Genomic DNA, 14993 nt, shown 5'->3' with positions numbered 1-14993 from the left:
AAATATACTTTACCCATCATGTCATTGTCCATGCTGGAGGTTGGGCATTCCATCACTTTATCACCATTTATGGGGAAATCATATTTAGTGGAGGAAAACGCTCTCCCTAAAATGAAATAAAAAACCAGCACAAAACATATACGAGAAAAAACAGTGGTAAAGGGTGAAGCTGCTAAGTATGGTTAACCTAAGTAGCTATTGATATTGTCGCTATGAATTTTAGCACATTTCCAAGAAAGGAAAAGTGAAAATTATTCCAGAAATAGGGTACACAACTTTAGTAAAAAATAAAACTAATAGAAATATAAACTATATTCCAGGTGACTTAAAAGGAACTGAAATTTTATTCTACCATTGATGAAAATTTAAAATTTGTGAGACCAGCTCCCCAGCATTTGAAGCATTGGTAATACATACACCTTTCAACCTCTGTTTTTGCCAGTTTCTCACTAGATGAATGCAATATTTCATTGTTGACTATATTTTAATTTGTTGAACTCAATGTAGTAGAGCATTAAAAAGCCTTTGACTGGGCCCGGTGCGATAGCCTAGTGGCTAAAGTCTTTGCTTTAAACACTTCTCTATGTTCACCGGTTCTAATCCCAGCTTTGGATTGGCTGTTGTGGCCACTTGGGAAGTGAACCATTGGGTGGAAGATCTTCCTCTCTGTACTTGTACCTTCCCAATAAAAAAAGTCTTTTAAAATATATTTTTAAAACCTTTGACTAATATAACTTAAGATCTTTTTATCTGAAAAACATTTTTAAAATTCTAGTAAGAAAAGGGAATAAAATAAAGCATAACTTGATGTGATTTTACATAATTTAGACTAGCACAAAAATTAATAGCACTAAATGCAAAAGAAATACATATTGATAGGTGCAACAGATATTGATATTGATATGTGGAAATACACATGTAGATGCAGGTTCACACTTTTGTAGGTTTAACTGCTGTTGCTTTAAAATTATCCCTTTTTACTCCAAGATGTCTCTCAGCTTCATGAATATTAACGTCTGTGGAATGGGAGCCATGTCAAATATTTGAGCTTTCCCAATTCATGGACTTTGATTTCCTGTTTTGCCATTTACTGTGGCAGCTCCAAAAAATGGTTGCAATTCCACGGAGAGAAAGACTACGCAATGATTATTGAATACATTTCCACTTTTGTTTCTAATCTTCATTCACAAAAATCCGTATTATTTTTTTTTCTCCTTGGCAGTCAACTCACTTTTATTTATTCATGAAAAAAAAAATGCTGCATGCACTATGGACAAGATGTGAGAGAGGGGTGTGCTCCTGTTTCTTCATTTGTCCATTCTGGGAGTTTATTCAAGGCAGACTCTGAAATGCTTAGTTTTATTAGTGACAAAAAACAAAACAACATCGGCGCCAGCAGCTCTTACTACTTATTCTGAATTAGTCAGATGTGCAGTTTCCACTTGTGTGTAGTCACACGTAGTGAAAAAAAGGGAAAGTTTTTCATACAGAGTGAACTCCTTTTCGGTTTGTAGTTGTTTATCCTCTTGCTTTTCCATCCTGGTCTCACGTCTTACAGACCAAGTCCATGTTTTGTGTTGACCATGTTTCCCCTCATCCCTGGGATCGAAAAAGGCCCAGTGCACAGGCATAGGATTTGTTTTGCTCCCAACCAACCCCGAAGCAGTTGTTTCCCTGCAGAATAATTGGCTTAGGAAAAAAAAGACACAGACAACAAAACGAGTTTCATCATGTGCGGCTTGCTCTGACCACACCCCTTTTCAGAACCCAGCCTAAGTCAGGGAATAGGCGCCCATTTAAGGAATAAATGAAGAAACTGCAATACGGTTTCAGCGGGTGCACTGGGGGAAAGAGAACTGTGGATTGACTGTGCTTCCAGAGTGCTTTTTCTAACTTCCCTGACAGTAAGTAAAGAGCTGTGGTTTTGTGCTATGCTGAATATATGGGTGGATATGGCTAGAATCAATCTATTTTCAGATGTTTGCAAAGATTTATTTTCTTGCTGGAGACAATAACAAATGTTTTCTATTCTTAACTACCTTTTGTTTTGAAGAAATAGCAGTAGACTACAAGGAAAGAGTTGCATTAACTCCTGTACTAGCTAAAGGAGAATGGCCTGGATACTTGAATATATAATTGGAAAAATTTGATTTCGAAACGAGTCTTTAAAAACTTGAGTTGCAAATGAAACTGCTTGCCCATGCAACTTATTTGTTTTTTTCTTAAACTTTAAAAGCTTATTGTGGTTTGTTTTTAGGTCATTCAGACAGCAAAAACTTCTGAATTCAGAAAATTAAGAGACAGAGCTACTTTAAGTAGCTCGAGTCTGGGTTGTTACGCTGCAACTTCACTGTTTCACAGAAATTGCTTGGTTCCGTTTGGAGTTAAACACTTTGAGAAAGCTGGGGATGTTTCTAGTGAAAGTAATGTACAATGCAAATGAGCTTGAGGAATCAGCATTTGATGTTCACTCCCCTAGCTTTCGGATTTCTATTTGAATATAAAGCATAAGAAATGACTAGTAGTAGGATGGTTTAGTTTTCTACTTACCTAATTAAATTCTAATATGAAGCATAAAAAGTTATGTGTTTGAACTCTAGCCATAGCTTCATAATTGTAGCAGTCTGTTATTGTGATATTGTGATAATAACCACTCTATTCCTTCATTGTCATCCACACCCCCTCAGATGACTTAAAGTGAATATATTTGAGGTGAACGTTGGAATCCTTAGTTATTGTAATAATATTATAAATCTAGTAAATGTTTTGCTCAAGAATACTTTCTTCTGGTTTACGTATCAGCATGTTTCTCTATTTTTCCTCAGGCATTTCAGCAACAGACTAAATGACACCGAAACAGAGAAGTGTGTATCATCAAACACGAGCACTTCTACAAAAAATTGTTTTAAAAAAATGGAGAGTAAGAAGAGAAAGTTTATTGGTATGGACATTCATCTCTTTCCAAAATTGGGACTCTCCTTTTCTTACCTAGTGACTCTCTTATGTGATGTTTTAATCAGAATATTAAACTTATGAATCTGAGTTTGTCCATAGTTGTAATTGAGAACAGGAAAGTTACGACAATCAAATGGAATTGCAAAGACCAAAATTATGAAAGCAGTTATATGGTGAATTAGAAGCACTCTTTTTGTTAAGATCTATTTATTCTGATTGTAAAGGCAGATTTACAGAGAGGAGAAACAAAATCTTTCATCTACTGGTTCGCTCCCCAAATGGCTGTAGTAGTCAGAGCTGAACCAATCCAATCCAAAGCCAGGAGTCAGGAGCTCCTTCCTGGTCTCTCACACAGATACAGCATCCTAAAGACTTGGGCCATCCCCCGTACTTTTCCCAGGCTGTAAGCAGGGAACTGGATCAGAACTGGAGCAGGAAGGACACTAACCAGTGCCCACACGGGATGACTCACTTGGAGGTGGATGATCAGAGCATCAGTCCCAGAATCACTCTTAAAACGGCTACTACACATCATACTTTTAAAGTCAAGACATCAATCAAGTGATGATTATCTTGTGGATTTGTAAGACCATGAGTTTTCTTTACAAAGATTCAAGGATTATGACCATGTAACCATACTGGTCATCAGTTTATGTTAGACATTTGGGCTGGTTACAAGTGACAATCTCCAGTTGTAGTGCTGTGACATTGCAGAAGTTTATTTTTAATTCTTTTTGCCGTATAAAGGGCAGTAGTGAAAGCGAAGTGGATTGGTAGAGAAATCACATGATCATTCTAATTTCTTAATCTGGGGATCCTGCCGTTTCCCTAGGCCTTGGAGCCCTTCCCTGGACCCTCTAAAGCCAGCCAGAAGTTCAGGAGAATAGAGCCACAGACTGAATATTAAAGCTTGTACTAGGGCCCATGATCCACACCTTGGAGTGGTGACTATCATTTCTACCCACTTCCAGTTGAGTGGCTGTGAATACAGTGGAGTGTCATGCCAGCAAGGAAGAATTTATTTAGAATTGCAAACCACTAGATATTCTACCATTTGGTCCTGTTTTATTTTCCTCCGCTTTTAATACAAGGGAATGAAAATTGACAAAAAAAAATTACTATTTCACTATCTACAATACTTTTGTAATGTGGATGCTGGCTTCTGCAGTAGCTCATGCCCTAATCAATGTAACTCTAGAACTGGAGAATGATATGAGTAACTAAACCTCAGTATTGATCCTCCTGTGCATTCTGCTTGTTCTGAATAGTGGAGAGCTGACTGTTTATCAAGTTTAGAATTTATCTTCAACAGGTCTTGATGTTAATTCATAAAGAGAATATAATCTAAACCATTTCTTTCTTCTGGGTTATAGGAATTGGGTGTTGCAATACTGATTGGACTGTATATGGGTGTATTTTCATATTTCAAAGAAAATAATCGGGTTCCTGAAACACCTCCTCAGAATCTTGGAAGGGTCGATAAATTTAATAGCTCTTCTCTAAAGATTTTTTATACTCCAGTCTCTAATATGACTCAGCAGATCATGAATAAAACAGAGTTTTCTCCCTATTTGAAAGGTAGGTACGCTGATGGTAAGAAGACTTAATATTAGTTATATCTTTGTTGTAAAATGCATATAGGTTAACTTGAAGTTATAATAACACATTATGCTATCAAGTTAAGTATCAAGAAGATTTAAAAAAAAAGCTTGCCTGGTGTTTTTCTTGTTTTCATTAAACTAGGCTTGTAAAAACTTAAAGCTTTAAGCGGTTCCAGCTTAGTAGGCACTGTGTTTCTTTCTTTCTTTTTTTTTTCTTAAGGTTTAGTTTTTTTTTTAATTTTTAAATTTTATGGCACAATTCCAAAGGGTCTGGGATTTCCCCCATTCCCTCCCTAAATTCCCACACCTCTACTGATTTTCCCCAAATTATTACAATAGTACAGTCATTCATAAGCAGTCATAAGTCCATTAGTGTGCCCCGACAATGCTGGTACAGACCCTGTCAGACAGCCCAGCATCCCATTATCTAGATGTACCCAACAGTTTCACAGAGGGTCCATCTTTGATTTGAAAGCACAGGTGCATACTGCATTGTATCTTCACATCTGGATATGGTAGTCTATTATGCCATCACTATATACCCTGAAATGAGAAGCTACAAAGCAAAGTCAACAACAGGTATGAAGTTGAAACAAAAAATTTATAGCACCATGGAGTCAAAAAAATATGCCACTGCATAACCAATGTGGGACCATGTTTCTGTTGGAACATAGCTGTAAAATTATTTATACTTTCAAACTTACAGATTTCTGTATAGTGGGAATATAGGTATTCGTGAGTGTATGCTTTAACATAGGAATACAATAGTTAAGATTTATAGTTCAGATGAAAAGCTTATTTAAGTCTGATAAGAATATACAATGATGCAGTTGGGCATCACATCTAGTCACGCTCATTACTATGTCTTTACCTTTAATTCATAGGAGTAAGCGTCGCTGAGGCACTAAATGAAAAACATATGGATACTATGCTTCAAGAAAACATCCCAAATGCTGTGGGAATTGTCTTTAATGACACCTTCTCTTACAAGTTAAAATTTTTACATGGATATCATGTTCCATTTGTGAAAGAAGAAGATTTTGCAGGTGATTTTTCATATAAGTTCTTACAATGGCATTTTTCATGTCTTCCTAAGGAGCAGGTAGGGGGAACAGCAGAGAAAGTTTCAGTAGCACGTGAGAAGACAGAGAACAGCATTTTATTGATGAATTTGTTCTGAGGTCAAGCATACCTTTCCATTAGACGATGACCCTCAAAACAGCGTAGAGTATTCCATTACATATCCACTGAGCTCACCAACGAATGCTTTAACGATACAGGAGGAATCAGTACAGACAGGTTAAAAAGGAATCAGGTAAGGTTGCTTTTTATCAGGAAGGATATTCAGTGAACAGAATATGACAAGCACAAGGAATGGTGCTTGGACCAGAGGATTCTGATCAGCTGGGATTAGAGCAGTCCTACCTGGCAGAGCGATGTTGAAGATCACAAGAAGAGGCCAGCATGTGGCAAAGGGGTTTAAATCACCACTTGGGGTGTTGGCATCAAATGTGAGAGCATTAATCTGAGTCCTGATTTATCTGATTTTGATCCAACTTTCTAACAATGTCTCTGGGAAGGAAGCAGAAGATGTCCCAGATGCTTAAGCCTCTGCCACCCAGGTGGAAGACAAAGGTAGACTTTTCTACTCCTGCCTTTGGCCTGGCCCAGCTTGGACCTGAACTTGGACCATTTGAGAAGTTAAATGATAAATAAACAATCTCTTTCTCCCTCTCCATACCTTCCTCTTTCCCCATTTTTCTTTCAATATGTGTTTCACAAACAGGGATTTTTAAAATATCCACAGGAATAAGATGATAGAGGCGTAGTATTAAAGAAAGGTGTTCGTAAAGTTCCTGAAGTGAAATGGGATATTGGTAGATTGGGAAACAAAGACTATCAAAAAGAATATAAGAGATGGATGTGGGATTGGCTTAGCTCCAGCCATTGCAGTCACTTGGGGAGTGAACCACCAGACGGAAGATCTTCCTCTCTCTGTATATCTGCCTTTCAATAAAAATAAATAAACCTTTTTAAAAAAGAGATGAATGTGGAATTCTCAAGAATAGATCCTGTAGCATCTGACAATTCTAGACCAAGGTATAGCTACAGAGGCACTCTGATCAGGGAAAAGATGTGATTAGTTTTCCAAATTTAAGGTGGTGTTTCTGGGATAGCCCCAGGGAATGGATTGCAAAAAATCAGGCAGGGAAAACACAATGAAATATTTTCATGAACAGATAGTGGCTTAAACCATAGTGGAGGCAGCTGAAAGAAATTGAGACAAATGATTTGGAAGCCACTTGGATAAGTAAAATTGATGTGAACAATAGAATTCCTTGTTTGGTTTCATCAGCTCACCACAGTGTGCTAGCTACACTTGTTAGTTGTCTTGTGGTTAAAATGAAGAAAACATAGATCCTGCCTGCAGAAGTCATTTCAGGCAGGGGCAAGGAAGGGTGTAAACAGTATAGTCAGCAAATAAAATAAACTTTGGGAATGAAGACTGCAAGGGTTATTTCAGACATTTCATATATGGTGGCCTGGTAAACCTTTTGTAAAGAAATCAGAAACCCACTTGCATTTGAGCCTAAAGATGCTCTGGAACTGAGATGCTGGGAATTTTGAGGCACAGAATGGAGTCCAGGATGGGCACAGCAAAGGTTTAGCTTTCCTCTCCTTTTTTGTTTTCTAAGATTTTCTACACCTGTTCCGGTCTGCACAGATAAAACTACCTTATGGAGAACTTCCATTTTGTAACGTTTATTCTCATCTATGTTAAAGATGCGGCCATCCTTACAAACACACACATATGAAAGAAAAGAGAAAGAAACAGAAATATTTTATCCATTGCAGGGCTCACCAAATACCCACAAGATCCGGAGCTGGGCCAGATTGAAGCCAGTAGCTGGAGGCCCCATTTGTCTCCTGATTTGGGAGTAAAGGCCCAAGCACTTGAGCCATCATCTTCCCCAACCCAAGGTGCATTGACAGGATGCCAGATGGGAAGCAGAGCTACAAGCACTCAAACTGACATTCCTAAATGGGATGTGGGCATCCCCAACAGTGGCTTGGCCTCTGCTTCCTATTTCTACATGGCCCAAAGTAACACCTGGTAGAATAGCCTCTAGATGGTTTCTCTTGGGTTCTGATCCATATTCTCCCATGGCTTTCATGCTGTTATGTTTGTGTGTGTTCACAGGTCATTGCTGGAGTGGGTATTCAGAGACTTCATGCTCCTTGATCACTTATTGGACTAGAGGATTTGTGACTTTGCAAACTGTCTTGAATGCTGCTATTATAGAAGTAAGTCTGCAAGACCTAATAATTAAGACGAGCTAACTTGACAAACATCAAGCTTTTGATGAAAGATGATTATCTCAGTCTGTTTGTGCTACTATCACAAAATATCAGAAACGGGGTTATTTGCAAAGAATGAAAGCCTGTTTCCCAGTTCTGGAGGGTGGGATGGAGTATGGAGTTCTCTGTAATTGGGAGCTTGGTGGAGACCAGTTCCCCCCCGATGTCACATGTGCCATGAGTATGCATGAAGGGTGGAGGGACAAACAATATCTCAGCCACTTCCCTGCTGTCCTTTTAGAATTCCCTAATACCATCACTTCTGCACTTCCCAGAGGGCCCCACTTGTAATACTACCACAACGGGGACTGTGTGTCAGCATGAATTCCAGAGGGTATAAAGCAAACCATAGCAATGATAACTACTCAGGCTTTCACATTTTTATAATGAATCGAATATTTAGACAAATGAAGCGTTGTTCATGACAATTACAAAAACAGCATACAGGGGGGGAATTCTGTGTACCTTCTACTCAGTTTTCCCCATTGATAACATCCTGAATAACTACAATACAATATTAAAGTCAGGAAACTGCAATGAATGCAAATCATAGAACCTGATCGGATTTCCCTCAATGCTCACTCTTTAAATAATTATCATGTTTGTTTCAACCCTTTCCAGATCACAACAGATCACCCTGTGGTGGACGAGTTGATGTCAGTTACTGCCACAAATATGAAGACGTCACCTTTCATTTCTAAAGATGTGTTTCAAAATGAGTTGTTTATTTTCTTCAGCTTGCTGTATTTTTCCCCATTTATATATTTTCTAACAATCAACATTACAAGAGAGAGAAAAAAGTATAAAGATTTGATGAAAATGATGGGTCTTCAAGATTCAGCCTTCTGGTGAGTCAAGAAATCAAGTAGTGCAAACCAGTAAACAGGAAAATCAGCAAGGAGGGAAAAGTTACTGGTTCTGAACATCGTGGTTTTAAACTTGATACACTGTTTATTTCTTTTGTCTTAGCATTTTTATTTAGTCTTTCTTAAATTGGGGCATGAAAAATATGGTGTGATTATAATGTGCTGAGCACTTTTCCTGTGTCCTGAATGTTTTTAAGCTACCACTTCAGGAAAGTGCTCTCCAATCTGTAAACAAGATAAATGGAAGTCAAAGAGACTAAGAGTCTTATCCAATGCCACAGAAACAGTGAATGTCAAAGCTAAAAGTTGCCAGCTAGGTGCCCAGCGTAAATGCCTCCTGCAGATCCCACCCCCATCTCCCATATTTAAAAAGCACGAGGGGCTTCAAAAGCTCATGGGAAAACAGAAATAAGTTTAATTTGATACAAAAAATGAAAATCAGATATTTCATTCTTAATGAACATTACCATGAACTTTTTGAAGATTTTTTGTTACCATCTTTAAAAGCTGCTAATTAGCGTTTAGAGTTTTGGTCACCAGGTACATATATTTGGAGCAACTAAATACTGTATGTTGGAATGAAATGAGATAGTCTTTAGAAAGTGCCCAAAACATAGCATATAGGCTGACCTATCATGAAGTCTTAAGAGAAACAACTGCTTTATGCCTCGATGTATATCTCACCCCATTCCATCATAATTTATATGTATATATATGCATATATATATACCCACTCATATTCTTTATGTACACATTTGAAAATCTATATATTTACATCACAAAAAGAAATATCCCAGAAGTGCAAAACGTTAGCCAATAACAAGTAAATGAGTTTGGTAGACAGGAATGTAAATTGTGCAAGCGGTAAATTTCTCAGAGGCCCAGCAGGGACTTGTGCAATACTTTCAGTGACAAAAACCATAGGAAAAGGACGAAAGGAAAAAGCAACCTTTTTCTCTTGCCCCAAAAGCAACGCAACCCTTTTGGATGTCAGATCACACAGAGTACTCTGTACATTCTCTGTTTCCCAAAAACATCTTGTGGATCAGAACTACCAAAACTGAATCAGGAGATCATTGATTGGCAAATCCTTTGCAAGCCACATGCTCTCTGAAATAAAATTGTGATCTAGGAGATGTTAACTATGAAATAGAAAACCAGAAAACATGCCTTTAAGAAGGGAGGAGAGGAGTATTTTTGCACAGAAACTTTGGAAAATACAAAAAGGTGTACTGACAGACACTCGTGCGGTTTGTTAGAAGGGAAGAGAGAAGGAGACCCTGTAAAACAGGGTCTTTCAGTCCAGGATGTATCTTGTGGGACTGGATGCCTGGGTAACTAGAACCAGAAAGACATGATTAAATTCTATATTAAAATGAAGATGAGGCAGGCCAAGCAGTGAGGACACCGCTTGGACCCTCACGATCCGGACCAGAGGACCTGTGTTGGATTCCAGTGCAGTCTTCTCATTCCAGCTTCATGCTAGCACAGAACCTGGGGTGCAAGGACGGCCTCTTTCTGGATCCCAGTCACCCCTGTGTCAGACCTGTTGCAGTTCCTGGCTCCAGGTCCAAGCCTAGTCCAACTCCAGCTGGCTATGGCAGTCATTTGAGGGAATGAACTAGCAAAAGAAAGCTTACTTGCTCTCAGTCTCTCAGAAAAAAAACAAAACAAAACAACTAAGTAACTCAATTAAAATGATTGGGCATTAATATGTGGATTTATTTACAAGGAAAGTGATTTTTAGTGTGTATATAACCAGTATGTGTATTTAGTATGTATATAAGTGGGCCAGTTAGAAGACAAGAGCCTGGAATTCAATCTAGACTTACACAGGAGACAGGGGCGCACATATCTGCATATCGGCAAGAAGCTGGATTGGAATTGGAAGTGTGACTTAATCCCAGGGACTAGTACGATCTGAGGTGCAACCATCCCAAACACAACTGAACCAGTGTGTCATACAGCCATCCCGCAAAATACTCAGTAAAGTGTGATAAATAAATTGTTTTGCTTTTAGCAAAAGAACAATAAAAGTAAATGGGTTTTTCAAAGTTTATGAACATTTTCTCCCAGCTTGCCCCTTAGACTGGTCCCTTCTTCTGAGTACCACTTTAAGTCTCTCATTCATGATTGTTCTGTATGTTGACTTTCCCATTTTGACCTGAAATAGTTCCCTTTCATGATTGGAAGTGGATTCTTCAGACCACAGTGTGCTTTTTCAAAAAAGCTGATGTTTCTAAATGATGCTGAATCATGGCAGCGACATGAAATTTACGAACAAATCATATAACCAATAAGCTGAGCATAAAAATGTTCTACTAGGTTATATTGATACAAGGTCCTGGTTTTAATACTTTGGTTATATTCTTCAGCCATTCAATTCTAATTTAATCAGAAATTTTAAGTAGTGGGAAGAGCCCTAGACAGTGACAGCACCTGGAGCTTTATCGTTGTTTAGTTATTCATCTGTTTTGTGACCTTAGCTACCCCCATTAAGTGACAGATGCAATACAGTTTTACATATGAAATGAGAAGCTTGTTTGTATAGTCCATGGACACAGAGGTGATGATGTAAGCCTTGGTGCACTGTGTAGGTTACCATGCTATTGTAGAGTCGGCTTGTGGCATTTTATCCTATTAGTTGGTGTCTATACCAGTGTCTGTTATCATCTCCATGGTTATCTGTAGTTAAGGCATTCAAAACACTTCAGAATTATAAGCAGTGTATTTTGAAAAGTGCTCACCTTAACAGACAAAAGAACTGTCATCAGGAAAGAGGTTTGAAGTGAACCTGTTCTATAGTATTCATACTAAGCTTTTAATCTAGGTGACAGATATAGAATAATAATTATGTTATTATTCTTTAGATGGTTTGTATATTTTATATGTTTCATGCTCAAGTTAACTAACTTTTGTCTTTGTTTAGGCTCTCTTGGGGTTTAGTTTATGCTGGCTTCATCTTTCTTGGTTCCATAATCATTGCAATTATTATAACATCCACCCAAATAGTAGTCATGACTGGCTTTGTAGTCATATTCACACTCTTCTTCTTATATGGCTTATCTTTGGTAAGTTCATTTCTTTATTATCATTTTCTTGGCTTTAGATCATTGCTATATGCAGCAATTATTAATAACCCACAATGTTCCTACACTCACATGTGCCTGTGTATTTTTTGTGTGTGTTTGTTTGAGAAAATATATGTGGGCATGAGAAAATGAGTCAGCCCAAGTAAAATTGGGCCTCTCTTTGGCATAAGGGTCTGGATTAATGAGCTGGCTTATTAAAAAGAAAAATTTTCTTGGGTTAAAACTATCAAAGACTAGGGGCCCAGTGCAGTGGCACAGTGGTTAAGGTCCTCGCCTTGCACCCCCGGGATCCCATATGGGCGCCGGTTCTATCCCGGCAGCCCCGCTTCCCTTCCAGCTCCCTGTGGCCCGGGAAAGCAGTCGAGGACAGCCCAAAGCTTTGGGACCCTGCACCTGCGTGGGAGACCTGGAAGAGGCTCCTGGCTTTGGATCCGCATAGCATCGGCCCGTTGCACTCACTTGGGGAGTGAACCATTGGACGGAAGATCTTCCTCTCTGTCTCTCCTCTCTGTATATCCGACTTTCCAATACAAAAATAATAAAAATAAATCTTTAAAAAAAAACTATCGAAGACTTAGATTATTAACATTGATATTGAGGGACAGACCTGTCATCTTCCTCAAAGGGGACCTACCAGGTGCTAGCCAATCACAATAGCTCTTTTTCCAATATTCTGCTTTCTTCTGATGCACCCCCCTTTCCTTTTCTGATCGATGGCCTTGAGTTTGTTTCATCTTTCTGGATGTTTTGTGCAGAAGGTGTATGGAGGTACGTGCTTAGGACATCAGGGTAAGTTCATTCAGTTTTCCAAGTCTACATTCCCACCCCGTCCACTCCTCTTTCAGATTTTTACGTTCATTCCTCCAGAAGAAAAGGTCTGGCATTTGAATGGGGCAAAGGATCCTCTTTGAGAGGAGGGCAGAATAATTATAATTTAACATCAGTAATTCACTAACAAATATGTGTATTTATGTCATAACAAACACCTGCCTTTTGTTGTACTCTCAGTGATGACCCAGAAATATATATCACAGAAACAACTTGTCTCTTGCAGGTGGCATTAACATTCCTGCTGAGTGTATTGTTAAAGAAAGCCGCCCTCACCAATTTAGTGGAGTTCCTCCTTACCTTCTTTTGGGGCTGTGTGGGATTCGCTGTGTATTATAAACAGCTTCCGTCATCTGTGGAGTGGATTTTGAGTATTTGCAGCCCCTTTGCCTTCACTGCTGGAATGAGTCAGGTAAGAGTATGGTTAATTGATTCATTAACATTCAAAAGAACTTGATATTTTGTGATCCGTCAGAATCAATTCCATTTTCAAACTAAGATCTTTTATTCCTAAGGAATTCTTTGTATTCTAAGGTTAAACTTGAAAAAGTTACCACCACATTGTAGAAAAATTAACTGATGTGAAAATGAAAGAATACTAAATAATTTAAGATATTTTAATAAATATTAACTTAAAAAATTGAAATAGTTAAAAAAAACTTGATCAGATTCCCAATTCTCAGATATATTTCTATGAAAGATTTTTTCTTGGTTTTTCTATACACAAGTATTTATCTTTCTTTTCACTTCAATTGAAATCATTCCATAAGTTTATTAAAATTACTATAGAAACCTATTTTAAAATATTTTAGTTTATAAACTATAACTCAAAACATAAATTTACATATTACCAAGTGCTTATAATATCCATTTGTTAGGAAGGAGGTGCAGAACATAGCAGAGAAAAATTCACAAAGGCAGACAGATGCCAGTGGAGCAAGCACGCAGCAGCACCCAGCTGTAGTTACCAGCTGAGTCTGCCTGTACAGTAAGGGACAGAACCTGGGACAGGGCTGAGCTAACTCTTCCCTGGCTGTTCAGACTCAGTGGGGCTTCTTTTCTGCAGCCACGTAGTTAGAAAGCAGCGCAGGAGGGTCCAGTGGAGAGCAAGTCAAGGAGTGGGTTTGACTGGTTTCTGGAAAATAGGGACAGAAGTCCCTGGTGGGGGTTCAGCTCATTTTCAAAAAAGGACTGTGGCTGTGTCTCTGTTTCATCATCCTTGAATCCATGAATAGAGTGTTGCCAAATAAAAATCTTAGGATAATCAGTTCTGTGCTTTTAATGATCGCTTTTTGGTTTTGGTATTTTCTACTTTATTTATCTGATATTATTCAGAACATGTTATCGAAAAATCTGTGGTTGACTCCACAAATGCCTATAGCAGCCAGGGCTGGGGCAGGATGAAGCCCCAGCCAGGAATTGCAGCTGGATCTCTCGCCCTGGGGGCAGAGGCTTAGGTGCCTGGGTCCTCTGCTGCCTCTGAGGCATGTTAGCAGGAAGCTGGATCAGAAACAGACTCAGGACTGATGAGCACAGCCTCGTCAGATACTTCACAGGTGGCTTGACAACACTCGTCCCTAAATACTGTTTGCTTATAACTATCATTTTCTTTTAGCTCCTTTCATTACTAAAAAATAAATATTTTGACTAATAGCTTTGTGTCCTTATCAATATTTGATATTTTAAAAAAATTTTGGAAAGCAGATTAAAAACGAATGTATTTTGTATAAAAATTTAAGTGCAGTTAATGGAAAATGTATACTATGTAAAAACTACGTATAGAATTTATATTTTTGCACCAAAATCACTTACCTTATAATTTCATTTGCACAATCTTTTAGAGTCTTGGGCGCGGGTCGCGGGAAACCTATATAAAAAAGCCTAATCATTGTTGGTGCTATTCTAAGTTGTTTTAATTTAACCCTTATAACTATTTTTCTTTGATTTTTAGATTGTCCAACTAGAATTTAACATGAATGGTGTAATTTTTCCTGATCCTTCAGGAGATTCATATAAAATGATAGCAACTTTTTTCCTATTGGCTTTTGATGGTCTTATCTACTCGATATTGGCATTATACTTGGACAAAATCTTACCCTGTGAGTAGAACTGGATTTTTCGTTAATAAATGAAGAGTAAACACTTTTATCTTCACTAAATAAATTATTCATGTCTGCTTCATACTTTCAAGGATCTGAAGGAATTTGCATATAAAATAATGATTCTAAATGTTTGATAATTATGGATCATATCAATTACAATATGGATTATAACATGATTAAATAATGTTG

At 38.0% G+C, this 14993-nt stretch overlaps 1 protein-coding gene across 1 annotated transcript in view; it reads left to right on the top strand.

Moving 5' to 3' along the window:
• Positions 1 to 1862: 1862 nt before the first annotated feature.
• Positions 1863 to 14993, top strand: part of LOC121162519 (ATP-binding cassette sub-family A member 6-like) — a 46950-nt gene continuing 33819 nt past the window's right edge. Inside the window, exons 1-9 of the mRNA XM_040989570.1 lie at positions 1863 to 1904; positions 2835 to 2941; positions 4329 to 4533; positions 5441 to 5602; positions 7759 to 7862; positions 8538 to 8764; positions 11712 to 11853; positions 12929 to 13114; positions 14654 to 14801. Coding sequence (XP_040845504.1) covers positions 2846 to 2941; positions 4329 to 4533; positions 5441 to 5602; positions 7759 to 7862; positions 8538 to 8764; positions 11712 to 11853; positions 12929 to 13114; positions 14654 to 14801 — 1270 coding nt within the window. The 5' untranslated portion in view covers positions 1863 to 1904; positions 2835 to 2845. The remainder of the gene's footprint in view (positions 1905 to 2834; positions 2942 to 4328; positions 4534 to 5440; positions 5603 to 7758; positions 7863 to 8537; positions 8765 to 11711; positions 11854 to 12928; positions 13115 to 14653; positions 14802 to 14993) is intronic.

This window comes from Ochotona curzoniae, unplaced genomic scaffold (genome assembly GCF_017591425.1).
Source record: "Ochotona curzoniae isolate NIBS_2020 unplaced genomic scaffold, NIBS_Ocur_1.0 contig_523, whole genome shotgun sequence".
Lineage (NCBI taxonomy): Eukaryota > Metazoa > Chordata > Mammalia > Lagomorpha > Ochotonidae > Ochotona > Ochotona curzoniae.
The sequence above is the reverse complement of the archived record's forward strand: the minus strand, read 5'-3'. Positions and strand labels throughout refer to the sequence as shown.